The sequence below is a fragment of the Prionailurus bengalensis genome, chromosome D3 (genome assembly GCF_016509475.1).
Source record: "Prionailurus bengalensis isolate Pbe53 chromosome D3, Fcat_Pben_1.1_paternal_pri, whole genome shotgun sequence".
NCBI lineage: Eukaryota > Metazoa > Chordata > Mammalia > Carnivora > Felidae > Prionailurus > Prionailurus bengalensis.
Genome location: NC_057356.1, coordinates 52719942 through 52736319, shown reverse-complemented (window position 1 = coordinate 52736319; position 16378 = coordinate 52719942). Strand labels below are relative to the sequence as shown.

Here is a 16378-nt window from a genome sequence, read left to right as displayed (position 1 = left end):
CTCTTTTCTTAAAACTGCTACTTTACTACTTCCAATTTAGAATGAATATGGGGATAACTCTAGAGAAGCTTACATCACATATTCTAAACACTTGCTCAGACATGGAAAGCCAAAATGTTCAGGTTAGTTGGCCCTGATGTCTTCTGAGACTTGCAACATGGAAAGTAGCCATTGACAATAAAGTTGAAAGAATGTGGACTCATTCATAAAGGGTGACTTTGCTAACTTGCCTATTAAAGTTTCTAGTAGTTACTTAGGTCTTCAGTATATTTTTATATCTGCTATACCCCTTTATATTTTACTTGGATAATTTGATGTCATAGATGTTAGCCTCCTTATTACTCATATGGTACAATTAAAAAAATAAAAATTGTTGGTTTGGAGTTTAAAAAACCTAGTTTTTGATTTGGGGTCTGTTATTAATTCACTGTGGGAAATGGTGGAAGTCCCTTTGAGTTCCCTGACCTGTAAAAGGAGTTAATTACATTAGATGACCTATAATATTTTCAGCTTCAGAGTGACTGTGGCTCTGGTACAATTTACTTTTTTTTCAAAGAGAGATTATTAGTTTCAAAGTCTTTCTTGAGAATTCTCTTCTTTATGATAGTGATAGATGAGAACCAAGGGCAAGTACTTTGATTCCCAGATGAACCCAAGGTACTTTAAGCAACCCACACGAGAAGGTTCAGACCAGTTTGGGCTGTGATACTCTGAACTGCTGGGTGTTCTTTGAGTTTGCCTTAATTCACACACAGAATTTGGGACATGGGGTGCTCAACTAATATTTAAGTATACTGCTCATGAAAAGGGGTTTTGAAGATTTTCGGAGGATTTTCTGTGATAAGTAAAACAGTTTTTAATCCAGAGAATTAACATAGTGTTTGTGTCCTGTCAGTAAAATCTCAGGAAGAAAATATTCTGCCTTAAAAAGATTAGGAACTTTTTTTTCTATGCAAACATAGATGAATAGCATTTGTTTTCTCATAATAAGATAATTACTTCATGCCTTCATATTGATCCACTGCAAAAGTCTTGTCACTATTTGTGAATATGTAACTGGACATTCTCTATAATGTTTATCTATCTGTGTGTATGTGTGTGTGTGTGTGTGTGTGTATGTATCTGTTCATGTACACACACATATATACAAATTTTAAAGACATATTACAGGGAAAAATATTTAAAACTAATATTTCTGGCATTAATTGGTTTTTATTTCCTTCAAATACTGTATTTCAGCAAACGTGTGTGTGTGTGTGTGTGTGTGTGTGTGTGTGTGTGAATATCTGTGTGACTGTATATGTCTATGTATTTGTTCTTCAGGCCAGCCCTTACTGGCTATAGGCAAAGTGGATCTATGTATTACATTTCCATGGGCATTGGAACACTGACCTTACATTGGACAATACCACCTGTTTGTACTCTTTGATATGTATAATCCTTTACCTGAGCAATATTCTTACATTCCATACAGATGACAAATATTAATAGCTCCAAATGAAGAAACAATTGACCTAAATTCTCCCTGAAGGATGAATAGTATGAAATCCCTTACCGAGGATTAAGTGGGTCTGAGGGCAGTGCGGTGTGGATGCTAAGCGGGTGAAAGATAATGAAACACGTTAAAGTCTGGCACAAAAAAGAAAAAATACTGGGATAGACACTAGACTGTGAAAGGTCAAGTTGACCACTTATACAGTTACACCCCAAGTCAGTCTTGATTTATCTATTAATCAGAAATTCAATTAAAAAATCTGATTTACCTAGGAAACATGATTTCTCTCTCCAGCTCGGTTTGTTATTGCAGTATGTGGGAATATGTGTTGAAATTATTCTTGATTGCCATTTAAATAAGTTTTTAGTAATTTCTTATCAAATTTTTTTTAACTGTGTGCAAAGTAGAAGTGTGCCTTGATATAGAGTCTCATAGTATTTATATTATAAATTTGAAGCCCTCTTCATTGGTGCTATTGAAAGATGGAACATGTCTCATAAGAAACCCATTTAAAATTAGATTTCCACTACCATTGTCAAAATTTGAAAAGTGTAGATATTCATAAATATGTTTTGCAGTTCTGCAAATTAAAGACTCTTCTCTTTTCTTTTCCTTTCTTTTCTTTCTTTCTTTCTTTCTTTCTTTCTTTCTTTCTTTTCTTTCTTTCTTTTTTTTTTTTTTTGTAAAACATGTAGGTACTACAGTGGGAGTGGTTTGTGCCACAGACAAAGATGAACCGGATACGATGCACACACGCCTGAAGTATAGCATTTTGGAGCAGACCCCAAAGTCCCCAGGGATCTTCTCTGTGCATCCGACCACAGGTGTCATCACCACAGTCGCTCATTATTTGGACAGAGAGGTAGCTTTCCACTCCTTAGCATATAATTTTACCAGGGGCTTAGATCCCTACCCCATTTACTGTAGTTTGGTCTCCCGTGAACTTAGGAGTTTCTATTTTCTTTTATTTAGGTGTAAGACAATAAGAATTTCCAGGCATGTTATATGCTTTTTTTTTTTAAAATATGACTTCTGTTTCCTTATGTAAGGAAAGCCATTGGAATAGAAATACAGATCAATTGGTGTTTAGAAGGAGTGGGAACAAAATACATTTCTTATGAAAGTTGCTGCTGTGGAATATTATTCTGTTCTTATGTGTGACTAATTGGTTTCAGCTCAGGAAAGCCTTCAATTCTCATGTAGGACAATTAATTTTGCATGCTCCGTGGGTTTAGATCACATGCTGATTCCTATCCAGTTATTGTGGATATGTACTTTTTATTAGGAAGGAATTAGTTGATGGCTTATTATGAAATCTGTAACACTATTTGGATCATAGTACTAGCACACTATCAGGTTTATAGCATTTTATGTTCAAATTCTTTATGCGTAATTATATTCGATCTTTATAATTTCCTCGTTTGACTAGATAGGTTGTTACATCCAATCTATAGAGGACAAACGTGACAGTCAGAAAGATTGATTGACTCACCAGAATCAAATCATTGAACTCAATCTTCTAACTTTTGTTACTCTTGCTCTATTTTGCCAGCCTGTGTTTAACTCACAGACCTGAATTCCTGACTGAGGCAGATTAATCAATTTCATGTATACAAAATAGCTCTATTAAAACACTCAGTGGTTCCCACTGCACCCTGAATAACACAAATAGAAGGATCGATATGACTTGGGCAGATAATGTACAGAAGTAATCAGTGGAATTGGTTGCCAAAGAAAAAGGAAGGGATGATGAGAAGCCACGGAAAGGAATCAAAAATAGTACAAAGGTTTTATTTGTCATTATTTTTATTTTTGGGTGTGGTCAGTACATTTTATGTGATAAAGCACGTGATGATAATAACAAACGGGAAGGTTTGAAGGAGCAAGATGAATGTGTTTTTTGTATATGTGGAAGAGGTAGAGCTGATGTAGTGACCAAGTGAAAATAAGCATTTTCCCTCAGTTTTTACACATTGACAGTGAGGCTTAGAAAAATTAAATAATTTAAGGGCACACAGCCTGTAAGATACAGATTTGTGGTCACACCCAGGTCTGCTTTTCTGATCAAAAAAAGTCAACAGAGGGGCGCCTGGGTGGCTCAGTGGGTTGAACATCCTACTTTTGATTTCAGCTCAGATCGTGATCTCACGGGTTTGTGAGTTCAAGCCCCACGTTGGACTCTATGCTGATAGTGTGGAGCCTGCTTGGGATTCTATGTCCCTATCTCTCTGTCCTTGCCCTGCTTGCTCTCTATCTCCCTCTCAAAATAAATACAAATAAACTTAATTTTTTTTAAAAAGTCAACAGGATTTGGGGGGGAACTGCCACAGTGTGTTGTGGGGAACAACACAGGAAATAAAGAAATGAACAAGGGAGATATAAAAACAAAACCAGTGCATTTAGAGGAAGAAGAAGCAGGGTATCAGAGAGTGGAGCCAAAGGAGGAGCATCTCAGGGTGAGAATGTTGGTTTCCAGAAAATGGAGAAAAGTAAAAAAAAAACAAAATGAAACAAAACCAAAAGGAATAGCTAAAGAATAGTAAGAGAGAAGAGAAAGTTAACAGGATTGTGTCACAAAGTAATCAATTCATCATCCATCACCACCCCACCATTTGCAAAACTCTGTTCACAGAAAGTCAACAGTGACCTCCCGGTTGCCAAATCCACCTGTTACCTAAAGCCCCTGTCCATTGTTGGCACTTGCTAAAACTCTCTCTTCTCTTGGATTTCTGGTTCTTTTCCTGTTTCTCTGATCTTTCCTTTTTATTGTCCATCGCTTAGTCTTCTTACTTCCCCCATGCTTGACATGCCACTGTTACTTCTATCCTTAGCTCTTCTTATCCTTTAACCTCTTTTCGATAAATCTTATGCCTGCTACAATTTCAGCCACCATCTACATACTAATGGCTCCCAGAGTGGTATTTCTGGCTATGAACTCTCCTGTACATAGGGGGCCACACATCCAAGTGTCTTCTGAACATTTCTCCTTAGATTTCCCATAGGCACATAAATTTCAGTATATGCCAGGCACAACTCATTCTTTTTGGCCATTTTTGCTCACCCTGCTAGTGCTCACTTCCTCAGAGCACAGGCTGTCCTTCTGCATTTGCTACATTGGTTGGTGATACCCCTCTGCTTTATCCAAATAGGACACCTGAGCATAATTCTCAACTCTGTCTTCTCTTAAATTTTATATAGACTCTACCATCACATCCTACTAAATGCTAACTCCCAAGAAGCTTTCCTGTCACCCTTACTCTCTGTCCTCATTGCCACTGCCTCAGATGTGGATCACCTATCTTAGACTATTTCAGGAGCTTTTTAACTGGTTTCTTTTTTTTTTTAACTTTTAAAAATGTATTTATGTATTTTGAGAGAGAGAGAGACAGCGAGCAGGGGAGGGACAGAGCGAGAGGGAGAGAGAGAGAATCCCTAGCAGGATGTGCACTGTCAACACAGCCTGATGCGGCTCAGTCTCACCAACCGTGGGATCATAACCGGAGCTGAAACCAAGAGTCTCATGCTTAACTGACTCAGCCACTTAGGAGCCTCTAACTGATTTCTTTGACTTTCAGCTCAGTTTACTTCAAATTATGCTGAATCTACATTAAGAATACTCTTTCTGAAACTCCAGTGTTCTTATTTTGTGCTCCCCCTATGACTCCTATAAAACTTTTCCCTATTAGCCAATTAAAATATGTCTAAATTCTTTGTATGGCTCTTTGTAATTTAACCTCTGTCTACCTTTCCAGCTTATCCCTGTCTACCCAATTCTTAAAGTGTCTGCAAATATGGAATCAAATAAAAGCGTGGATTCACACAAATGGAAGACTACACAACTGAAGTTTCATTTATAAGTTGGAGCAAATGTTTTCAAAACTAATTAAGTATTTTCTTTGTTTCCAGACTGTAGATAAGTACTCACTGATAATGCAAGTACAAGACATGGATGGTCAATTATTTGGATTGATGAGTACATCAACTTGCATCATAACAGTTAAAGATTCAAATGACAATGCACCCACTTTCAAACAAAATACTGTAAGTATATAATATCAAAATCTATGTCTACTTGTCAATTGTTATTTGTTATTTAATATGAATTAATAACATGTGCCATGCTTTGAAGTATGTATGTTTATTTTATGAATAAAATTAAAGTTTGAACAGCTGACATATAAATCTCCTTTATTTACTCATAGTAGTATTTTATCCTCTGGTAACATTTGTCTTCATTTATAATGAATTTCTTTCATTTCAAAGATAATCCTTTGAGAGATTCATGGCTTTAAAATACACTAGCTAAAAACTATAAGAACCAATACTTTTGGAGTGGAAGAAATACTTTACTGTCTTTGTAAAACTTCTCTTTATAAAGTAAGTTTTTAATGAGTTCTTTCTGTTTCAGTATGAAGCATCAGTAGAGGAAAATGCATACAATGTGGAGATCTTACGCATACCTATAGAAGATAAGGATTTAATTAACACTGCCAACTGGAGAGCCAATTTTACCATTTTGAAGGGGAATGAGAATGGACATTTCAAAATCAGCACAGACAAAGAGACTAATGAAGGTGTTTTGTACGTTGTAAAGGTACAGTAATAATGGACACTTGACAACTTGGCAAGTTAACAAGTTCTCTTCAACTATTGGTTTAATCAACCAAACAGTTTCAGATCAAAGAATCTACAAGATGGAATAGAGCTTCGTCTGTTTAGTCCAACTGTTCCCATTGAATGCTGTCTTTCTTCCATAATTTTGTTGCCAGTCATTAGTCACCTAGCTTAGGCTTGAACATTCTCAGTTCTGAGGATCTCCATTGGCAGCTTATTCTGTTTTTGGAGAGCTCTGATTCTCAGAAGTCCTTACTTCTACTGTGCTCGAATTATTGTCCTTCTAGCCCATGTCTAGGTTCTGTCTTTAATGTTCTGGCTCTAATCCTATACAGAAGTGTAATTCTTTTGAAAAGGTTGCTATGTCCATTTGAAACTTACTTTCTCTGGGATAAATATTCCTAATTCCTTTAACTATTCCTTACATGATATAATTCAGAAGCCCATAGTCTTCTCACTTACTCTCTTTCTGGAATATATGCCTGGTTGTATCTGATCCTTTATAGGTGATTTTGAGGGTGAAATACAGTGTTATATCAGACAGCATATATCTTTATTCTATATATTGTGTTTTTGGTTGCCCTGTTTCATTCTAGGGTGCAGGTTATGAGGGCAGAGAAGGCCCTATTTGGGAAGGACCCTTGGTTTTATATTTGTAGCCCTGAACAAGAAAGAAAATTGTCCTATGGGCAGGTAAAGGAGTCATCCATTGAATAAAGCAAACTTTCCTGCCAACAACAATATGGTGTAGACTTTGATACAACAGTATCTATTTGTAGTTATTTCCTCACTAAAAATTTCCACAGATTATGTAATCAACTTTGGCAAGTTCTATCCAGATGTGAATAGTCAAATATATTTGTTCCAGATGACTCTCAACATAAAACCTCCCTCTATTTCAGTTTTCTATAATATGATCCACTCAAATTGAATACTAAAAGCAGCCACTTAAGAAAAATGAAGTTTTATAATTGATAGTAGTAGGAAAGGAAATAAGCAGGTGGTACTGGTCATATTTTCTTTGTATTGGCCCACCTCAGTCACTCTTCCTTTGGACTCTCCAGAAAGCAGAACACGAGGCAAGGACCTCAGTGAAGGAAACTGTTTAGGAAGTGGATCCTAGAAAGCCAGAGTAAAAATTGAAAATTAAGATAGAAAAGAATGAAAAGCCAATCAAGTCTGCATTATTGACTTAGTCACCTCTGGTGTTCAGTCATGCAATGAACCATGTAGAATGTACTTCAGAATTATTTCCTCAAAAAGTGGTACCCAGGGCATTCGTCCATCAACTCCCTTTGTTGATACCCATGCCTCACTAGTTGAAGGTTGCTTCCAGGGAACCTCAGCTCTCCTGCACTTCTGGGCGTGGCTGTGCCTGCCTGAGAGAGAGCTCCTTAGCTTTGGACCAAACTTTGAATCTGAAGAGCTGAATCTTTGTGCACTTGAGGTGTGAATCTATCAGTATAAATGGTGGAGGTGTTCACCAGAGCTGCAGCTTAAGTCAGGTAGGCTGAGGGTCTGTGGTGTGTAATTCTTTTGAAAAAGGCTGCTATGCATCAGTTTCCAAAGCTGGACAAGCATTTGCCTCAAAATTGATGTGATTGGCAACAGATGTTTTGTTAAAGTTTTCTCCCGTACACCTTCCTCTGCATACCCCTCAACCCCACCTTTCCTTCTTTCTAGAAATAAGTCAAAGGAATAGTTTGAGATCCAAGATGGGTAGATTATGCCAACTGCAGTAGCTCAGGTCAAAGACCCATGCTCAGACCTTTTAGAGTGTTTTGTATCTACTGCTTGGTTAGAAGGCTACTTCTCAGTTCTCTCTATTCAAGGCCATTATTAAAGACCTGTTATTATTATTTTTTAAATCGCAATAATTTTATCTTGGTTTGGGAGGCCAAATTCAAGTAATGCTAGGAATTAAATTTTTATTATGAGTTTTTTGACCAATACAAAATGAATTTTAGGAAGCTTTAAAAAAAAATCATAGTATGTTGGCACTTTTGATTTTTTTCAATATTCAGAGTGGATTTTTTCTCCTCAAGGAATGTTTATCACAGAGACGTTAAGAAAGATGTTTGCACATATTTTCAGAAATAATAGACTATATTCTAGAATATCTCTTACTCCATGTGACTAATAAACATCTGGTGAAATATTTTATTTCTGGTGAACAGCTTCTGGGTACCATCCCAGGATTCTTTAGGAGAGAGAGCAATTACATGGTGATACTTTACTTTTTTTCACTGGTTCAGTTTAAGTTAATTGGACATATGAAGAATATAGAAAAATCCACACACCCCTCCCTCCGCAATAAAATTTATATGCATTTAATCCCGTTATCTTTAAACATAAGATAGTTGCACTTATAATTATATCTTAGTTATTTTTTTTTTAATTTTTAAAATGTTTTTATTTATTTTTGAGACAGAGAGAAACAGAGCATGAGCAGGGGAGGGGCAGAAAGAGAGGAAGACACAGAATCCGAAGCAGGCTCCAGGCTCTGAGCTGTGAGCCCAGAGCCCGATGCGGGGCTCGAACTCACAGACTGTGAGATCATGACCTGAGCTGAAGTCGGACACTTAACCAACTGAGCCACCCAGTCGCCCCATCCTAGTTCTTATATCTAGGAAATTCTTTTAGAATTTTAAAAGTAGTTACCAAGTACTGATCACCTTTCATGTCAAGGGAATGATACTAAACACCTTATGTAGGTTTTAACTAGTTGTCATATCCCCTTTAGGATACGATACTATTATTTTTTTTTTTAATTTTTTTTTTCAACGTTTATTTATTTTTGGGACAGAGAGAGACAGAGCATGAACGGGGGAGGGGCAGAGAGAGAGGGAGACACAGAATCGGAAACAGGCTCCAGGCTCTGAGCCATCAGCCCAGAGCCCGACGCGGGGCTCGAACTCACGGACCGCGAGATCGTGACCTGGCCGAAGTCGGACGCCCAACCGACTGCGCCACCCAGGCGCCCCATGGATACGTTACTATTATTATCCCCATTTTATAATAAAAAATATTGTTTTCTTAATTTGCACAGTTTCTGTTTAAATCAATATTAGGTATGCTTTATAAAATTAATTTATTTTGCTGCTTTTCCCATGTTTTGAAATTGTAAAGGAAAAAAAAACCTCCAAAAATATACAGGATTCCAAAGATTTATTTTTAACTTTCATAACAACCCAATGGTTGTTCCTATCATTCTTCCCATTTTCAGATGAAGAGGCTGAGTCAAAAGAAGTAAAGTCACTTGCCCCCATTCATAGAGATAGAAGGTGACAGATCCAGGATGCAAACTGAGACATTCCTGATGCAGAACCCTTCGTCAGAGCTACTGTGCTATTCTTCCTGCGTGCTACCCTTGGGGTCATGTTCCCCTTAGCTCTCCTCTTTCCCCTACTTGGGTTACATGGCTTGACAAAATCATGACTTCAGTTGCACAAGGAGGTCTTCTCTTTTTGTATATTCAATAAATTTCTACTTCTATGAGTTTACTCTTTTTTTTTTTTAATGTTTTTTTATTTATTTTTGAAGGAGAGAGAGAGACAGAGCATGAGCAGGGTAGGAGCAGGGAGAGAGGGAGACACAGAATTTGAAGCAGGCTCCAGGCTCTGAGCCATCAGTACAGAGTCTGATGTGGGGCTCGAACCCACAAACTGTGAGATCATGACCCGAGCCGAAGCTGGACGCTCAACCGACTGAGCCACCCAGGCGCTCCATCTGAGTTTCCTCTTTAAATTATCTCCTTCCTCTGTCATTATTAGCTCCTTCGGTAGTTTTACCTTCCTTCTTTCTTTAAGCCATTCATAATATTCTCTAACATTTTGGGCAATAAAATTTGCATTCTCTATGGTATATCTTCCTTTCTATATTTTACGCAACCCCTTAGAAAATCTGAATTCATTACAGAGATCCTTTGGCAACTTCACTGGTCTTTAAAGTTATTGTATCCTTGGGGAGCCTGTGTGGCTCAGTCAGCTAAGTGTCTGACTCTTGATATCAGCTCAGGTCATGATTTTTTGGTCTGCGACATTGGGCCCTGCGTCAGGCTCTGCATTGATAGCGTGGAGTCTCCTTGGGATTCTCTCTCTCCCTCTCTCTCTGCCCCTCCACCACTTGCTTTCTCTCTGTCTCAAAATAAGTAAACAAATATTTAAAAAATGTAAACGTACCTTATCTTTTACCTTGCTAAAGATTTGTGTTCGTGTACTTAAGTTATATATTTAAATACTTTGTAACATTGATGAGGTATCTTCTATTTTAAAATCAAACACTGTATAACCAAGGCATTTTGAAATCCATCTTTCTTTCACATAGGCTGTGTACTTAATAATGGATAGGAATGAACTTTATTCATTCCTCTATACCAAAAAAGAATTAAATAATCAGTAATTCAAGCCAAAGATTGCTCAAATATACTTCTTTATCTGAACAAAGCTTCCAAACATTGTCTTGTTAGTTGGTGTCTCCTATTATGCATCATATTGGATGTTAACAAAAAATACATCACCTTTTTCTTTCGACTGGCTGTGTGACAGCCGGAGAGATTACTAAAACCTATAGTGTAAAGCATTCTCTGTGGGCTTACAATGTTAAATAAATGTTATTCTTACAACAGTTGTGCAGAGGACGAAACTTAGTGTCAGAGAGATTAAGAAATTTACCCAAAGTGACATAGCTAGGATGCAGTAGGACAGTATTTGAGTGAAGGTCTCTTTGATTCCAAGTACATGCTCTTAAGCACCATGTTCAATTGCTTTGCATAGCTATGTGATCTTGGAAATTAGCCTCTGTATTATCTATAGAATATAAATAATACTTCTCTCTGCCTCCCTAGTAGCTATTCAATTATAATAATGAAAGTGAAAACACTTGGTAAACTGTAGGATATTATTATTCTATTTTTAGAAGCCTTACATGTTCTTGGGTCTTGTGTTATAACTGTCCATGTCGGAGAACTTTTCTGGAACTGTAGACCCTGAGCTGATGCAGTCTTCAGCTCAGTCCTGGGTAATCTTTCCATCTCAGCATTTCCTTTCTATTTGAGCAGCGGCAGTTGCACATGGGCTTGATGAAGAAGATACTCTACTTGGTCATTCTCAACATAGAGAGTCCGCCATAAAACAGCACTTCATTTTCTAGCGAGATACTAGCATCTCAGTGCAGATATAAGATATTTTTGAACATTTTTTTAGTTGATGAAACAGGTGCCTGGGTGGCTCAGTCGGTTGAGTGTCCAACTTTATTTACCGCAGGTCATGATCTCACGGTTTGTGAGTTCGAGCCCCATGTTGGGCTCACAGCTGCTAGCCTGTCAGTGCAGAGCCCACTTTGGATCCTCTGTCCTCTTCTCTCGGCCCTTCCTCCGCTTGCACTCTCCCCGAAAGAAATAAATATTAAAAATATAAAATAAATTGATGAAACATTAAAGCTACTGTGTGGTGGAAGAGAATTCCTGGTTTTTCATTAATCGCTGATTTCATCCTACTAGATTTCCAATCTTGCAGAGTTTTAAGCCTCTAAACCAATATGCAGTGCAAACCTCGAAAAATTACATAAAGAAATTCTAAGGCTTTAGTAAGTGGCCCTGATCAAATCACTGCACCTCCCCCAGAGCAGCAGCTGTTTCCTGACTTTCTATCCATGCCTCATCTCCAATGAATGCTTTCATTCTCTGCATGATCATATATCAACACATGTAATTTGTGAGAGTGTTCATTAGCAATAGATAAACATATTAATTCTTTTTCCCTTCTTGCCTCTCTGTTTTCTAGAATGTTCATAAAAAATTTTTAAAAAGTTTCACCCATATTTTGTGGTTTCTAAGATTCAGAAATTTTCTTGATTTCTTAGCGGACTTATGATATTAGTATCTCAGCTTGAAAATAGCTAGGTATGGGGAAAGGTTTAAAATAAAAATGTTACTCCTCATTTTTTATTTTGTTCAATGGTCAGCCAGTGATGGTTTTGATAAGCAGAAAGAGAATCAAATAAAAAAAATACTTCAAATTTGCAGTACAATGTAAAATAATGTTATTATGGGTTTGCTTGATTCGCTGTCTAAAAATCAATTATAATCAAAGGATTCACTTAAATATTTTTCGAGGCTGGTGAACCAATTAAGCAGCATAGTGTAGCAGAGGGATTATAGTGTGGTGGTTAAGGAAATGGACATAGTCAATAGGAAGTAGTGAGTCAAACAAAATTGCGTTCCCCTGGAGTTAGATGCCCCTTCGGCTGGTCTGTTAGTGCTCTAAAGCAGGGTCATAAAAACACTGTCATCTCTCTGCATTGTCTCCAGGTTCAGAATAATCTTCCTTAGTAAGAATGAACTATGAGAGTATAACTGGAATTGTTTTTCCACAACTCCATAAAACCATCTGTAGAAACTTTTGGACCACTCTTGCTAAAGGCTTAGTGAAGAATCACCTCTCTCTTTAGCAAAGGGTAAAAGTCCATATTGATTGAATGGGAGCATAGAATTTATGCGCCACTGTTCGTATTTGCAGATGCTCACTTGTTATTTGAAATTCCGAAGGTATTTTACACTGATGCTGATATGCATGTGCTTTTTTAAAAAGCCGCTGAATTATGAAGAAAACCACCAAGTGACCCTGGAAATTGGAGTAAGCAATGAAGCTCCATTTACTCGAGATTTTGCACTCAGAACAACCATGAACAGAGCTTTGGTCACAGTTCACGTGAGGGATCAGGATGAAGGACCCGAATGTAGCCCTGCAGCCCAGTATGTACGGATTCAAGAACACTCAGCAGTGGGGTCAAAGGTCAATGGTTATAAGGCATATGACCCTGAAACTAGAAGTGCCAGCGGCATAAGGTATGAAGAAGTCTGTAACCACATACTAATAATGTATTTGTAATAATTGAGACAGTAATTTATTTTAATATGTTTTATATTGCTGAAGACTTTTTATTTTATATTTTTTATTTTATTTTATTTTTATTTTATATTAATAGGTACAAAAAATTGCATGATCCTAAAGGATGGATCACCATTGATGAGATTTCAGGGTCAATCACAACTTCCAAAATCCTGGACCGGGAGGCCATGACTCCCAGAAATGACTTATATAATATAACTGTCCTGGCAATAGACCAAGGTAAAAAAAAAAGTTAATTTTATTTAATATGGTATCTTAGGAGGAATTGGACAATAAGCTGCAATTATTATTGTGCAGAATTGTTGTGATAGGTATTTTTGAATTGTCAGAAATTACTTTGAAGACGGTTCCTATTTCCCTTAATCATTTAACGAGGTGAACCTTCATAGCAACAAGAAGCCATTTATTTATCTTTATATCCCCAGCATGGTGGGACCTCACATGCTTATAGATCTCTTTGTTGGAGGGCAAAGAGGAAACTTAAGTCTTGGATCGGATGAGATGATCTCACCAGAATCTTCTAGATCTTTTCATGCCATTTTAAATTGAATCTTTGAGTAACTTAGCTGATTATTAGGTCACAGTGACCCTTTGCTTGAATTCTGTTGCTGAAAACAACTCAGAGTTTCTTAACCCTGGCTTCATATTACAATAACTTGGGGCACTTAAAAAATCATTTTGTAGGGGCACCTGGGTGCCTCAGTCAGTTAAGTATCCCACGTCGGCTCAGGTCATGATCTCACCGTGAGTTCAAGCCCTGCATGGGGCTCTGTGCTGACAGCTCAGAGCCTGAAACCTGCTTCAGATTCTGTGTCTCCCACTCTCTCTGTCCCTCCCATGCTCACGTTCTGTCTCTCTCTCAAAAATAAATAAACATTTAAAAAATTAAAAAAATCATTTTGTAGCATTGACTTAGATGAAATGAATCAGAATATTTGGGGAACCCAAGCATCATATATTTTCAAAATCTTGCTAAGTGGATTAAATGTGTACCAAGATTAGAATAACTTTTTGTAGCCTTTCTAGTGCTCATTAACATCTGTACCAGAGGGGACCCCTGCGAATACAGAGTTCACACATTGATTTTTCTTGTCTGGTAGTGATCCTGGCAAAAAGTTTATTGGCAGTTGTAACTGATATTATCAATGGCAGTACTCATTTTAGATGATCTACAGGTTTCGTTTATTCTTCTACATTCTTATTTACCATTTTTTCTAATATCAGCTTATTTGAGGAAACATATATCATATAGAAGGTAGTTAATTTATTTTATTAAGAAAATGTTAACGCATAAAACTACACTAAATCTTTTACCTTTCTTCCTAGATGGTAGATCATGTACTGGAACACTTGCGGTTAACATTGAAGATATGAATGATAACCCACCAGAAATACTTCAAAGTTATGTAACAATTTGCAAACCAAAGATGAGGTATACTGACATTTCGGCTGTCGATCCCGATGAACCTATCCATGGGCCTCCATTTTATTTCAGCTTGGCAGACACTTCTCCAGAAATGAACAGAATGTGGACCCTCACCAAAGTTAATGGTATTTAATAAACAGTAACGATTTATATGCTCTAAAATAACTGAGGGTGAATTTCCTTGTTTGCTAAAATATTCTCATTGACATATTTTAGAAGCCTAATTCGACCATTTACAAATATTATGATGGGGTCTTTATATTGTATATAAAATGAAAGAAATTATCATTTTTTATGAAGGCAAAATTTACATTTACAACAAAGACAAAAAAGCTTTGCTGAAAATATTGGGCAACTTATCATTAAGACGAATTGTTTCCGATGTGGTTTTAAAGTGACTCCAGGGAGGTGAAGAGAGAACAGAGATGGGGCGTTTAAATTTTAGTGTAAGCGAACTCTGGAAATGAGAATGTGGGTATAGGAGGCAAGCACTCTATGGTGTTCTGGAAAGAAGCATGGTGAGCTATGGACAGAGATGTTGGATGGGAGCCGTCAGGACAGCATCCTGTGATAGTGATTTCTGGGGAAGTGTAGTTCTATATTTCAGCCACCATTCACTGCTGTTTTCTTACTATCCATTCTCTTCCATACAATTGGATTTTTGTGTATGCTGTCCCTTCTGCCTAGAATACTACCCTTCCCATTTCATAGCTTGGTATTAATTCATGAGGTTCTTATGGAGCCCCTACCATCTACTATGCACCGTTCTGACCCTGGTGATACACGTAGAGATTAACAAGACAGACATGATGGCAATTCAGATGCTCACATCTACGAAGTCTTTCTTGAAGTAGAAGGAGTAGCACCATGACCTTTTGTACCTTTATTATAGCTCCTTTTGTGTTGTGTTATCACCTATTTACCTTTCTTTTTCAATACATGAGTTTCTCAGGATAATTGTGATTCATTTGTGTTTCGCCAGCACCTAGCCCAGTGCTTAGTAGATACTAACTGCTTAATAAGTGATTGTTTAATAAATAATTGGTTAATAAATATGCATAAAGAAGGAAAATGCTAAGGGGATAAATAAACCAGTGTTAGAGTTTAGCTTTTAGCAGGAATGCCCAGAGAGTTGGGGGGGGGGGGGGAGTAGCGATGGAATCTGGTGATGAAGCACCTTATGTAGTAAGCTGAGGAGACTGACTTTTGTACAGTCAGTGACAGCAGGAATGCACTGGGAGTGTGCCAGTAAGGAATGCTGTGCCCAGATTTGTCTTAACAAGGTGACATTGGTGACAGGACAGTTTGAAGAGGGCAGAGTTGAGTGACAAGGACAGCAGAGGTGACTATGGTACAGCTTGTGGTCTTGAGGGAGGAGAGGAATTTGAAGGATTTTACCTTAGCCACAATAGGAGATGGGAGGGTTCCATCTAAACCTTAGCAGTAATTCACTCTCCTCTGGGGAGCTCTACATTTGAGATGCAGGCAGAAATCTTTGAAGTTCTTAATAGCTGCAACAGTGCGTTTAAGAAAGGCTTAGACATTACAGATGACTTCCAGGATGTGCATGGTGCTACTTCTTCATCTCGCTTACTGCAAAACTCAGAAGGTTGTGATTGGCATTGAAAATGCATGGAGCTTTTGATCAGTTGATAATAAAGTCATTACAGTAGGTATCAAGACAATTGGGGAAATATCATAGTTGATAAGAACATATTGTTATGATACAGATACATCTGTTTTTATGTAAGCCTTATACCCAGCCTGGGTGGCATTAACTAGCTTTGTGGTATTGAGATTACTTCTAGAGGGAAGGCATAATAACAAAGGGTCTATTGTACTTTGAAAAGTTACCTTGTACATAAAGATAATGGACAGATACCAGAAAATAAATGGGTAAGAGAATGTTGACTTCGGACATGCTTTGTGTGT

General features: G+C 37.4%; 1 protein-coding gene across 2 annotated transcripts in view; it reads left to right on the top strand.

The window, feature by feature from the left end:
- The window catches only part of DSC3 (desmocollin 3), a 50421-nt gene that overhangs the window by 19119 nt on the left and 14924 nt on the right, over positions 1-16378 (top strand). For both annotated transcript variants that reach the window (XM_043558522.1, XM_043558523.1), the window contains exons 7-12: positions 2191-2357; positions 5402-5536; positions 5904-6089; positions 12700-12956; positions 13097-13239; positions 14347-14571. In XM_043558522.1, coding sequence (XP_043414457.1) covers positions 2191-2357; positions 5402-5536; positions 5904-6089; positions 12700-12956; positions 13097-13239; positions 14347-14571 — 1113 coding nt within the window. The remainder of the gene's footprint in view (positions 1-2190; positions 2358-5401; positions 5537-5903; positions 6090-12699; positions 12957-13096; positions 13240-14346; positions 14572-16378) is intronic.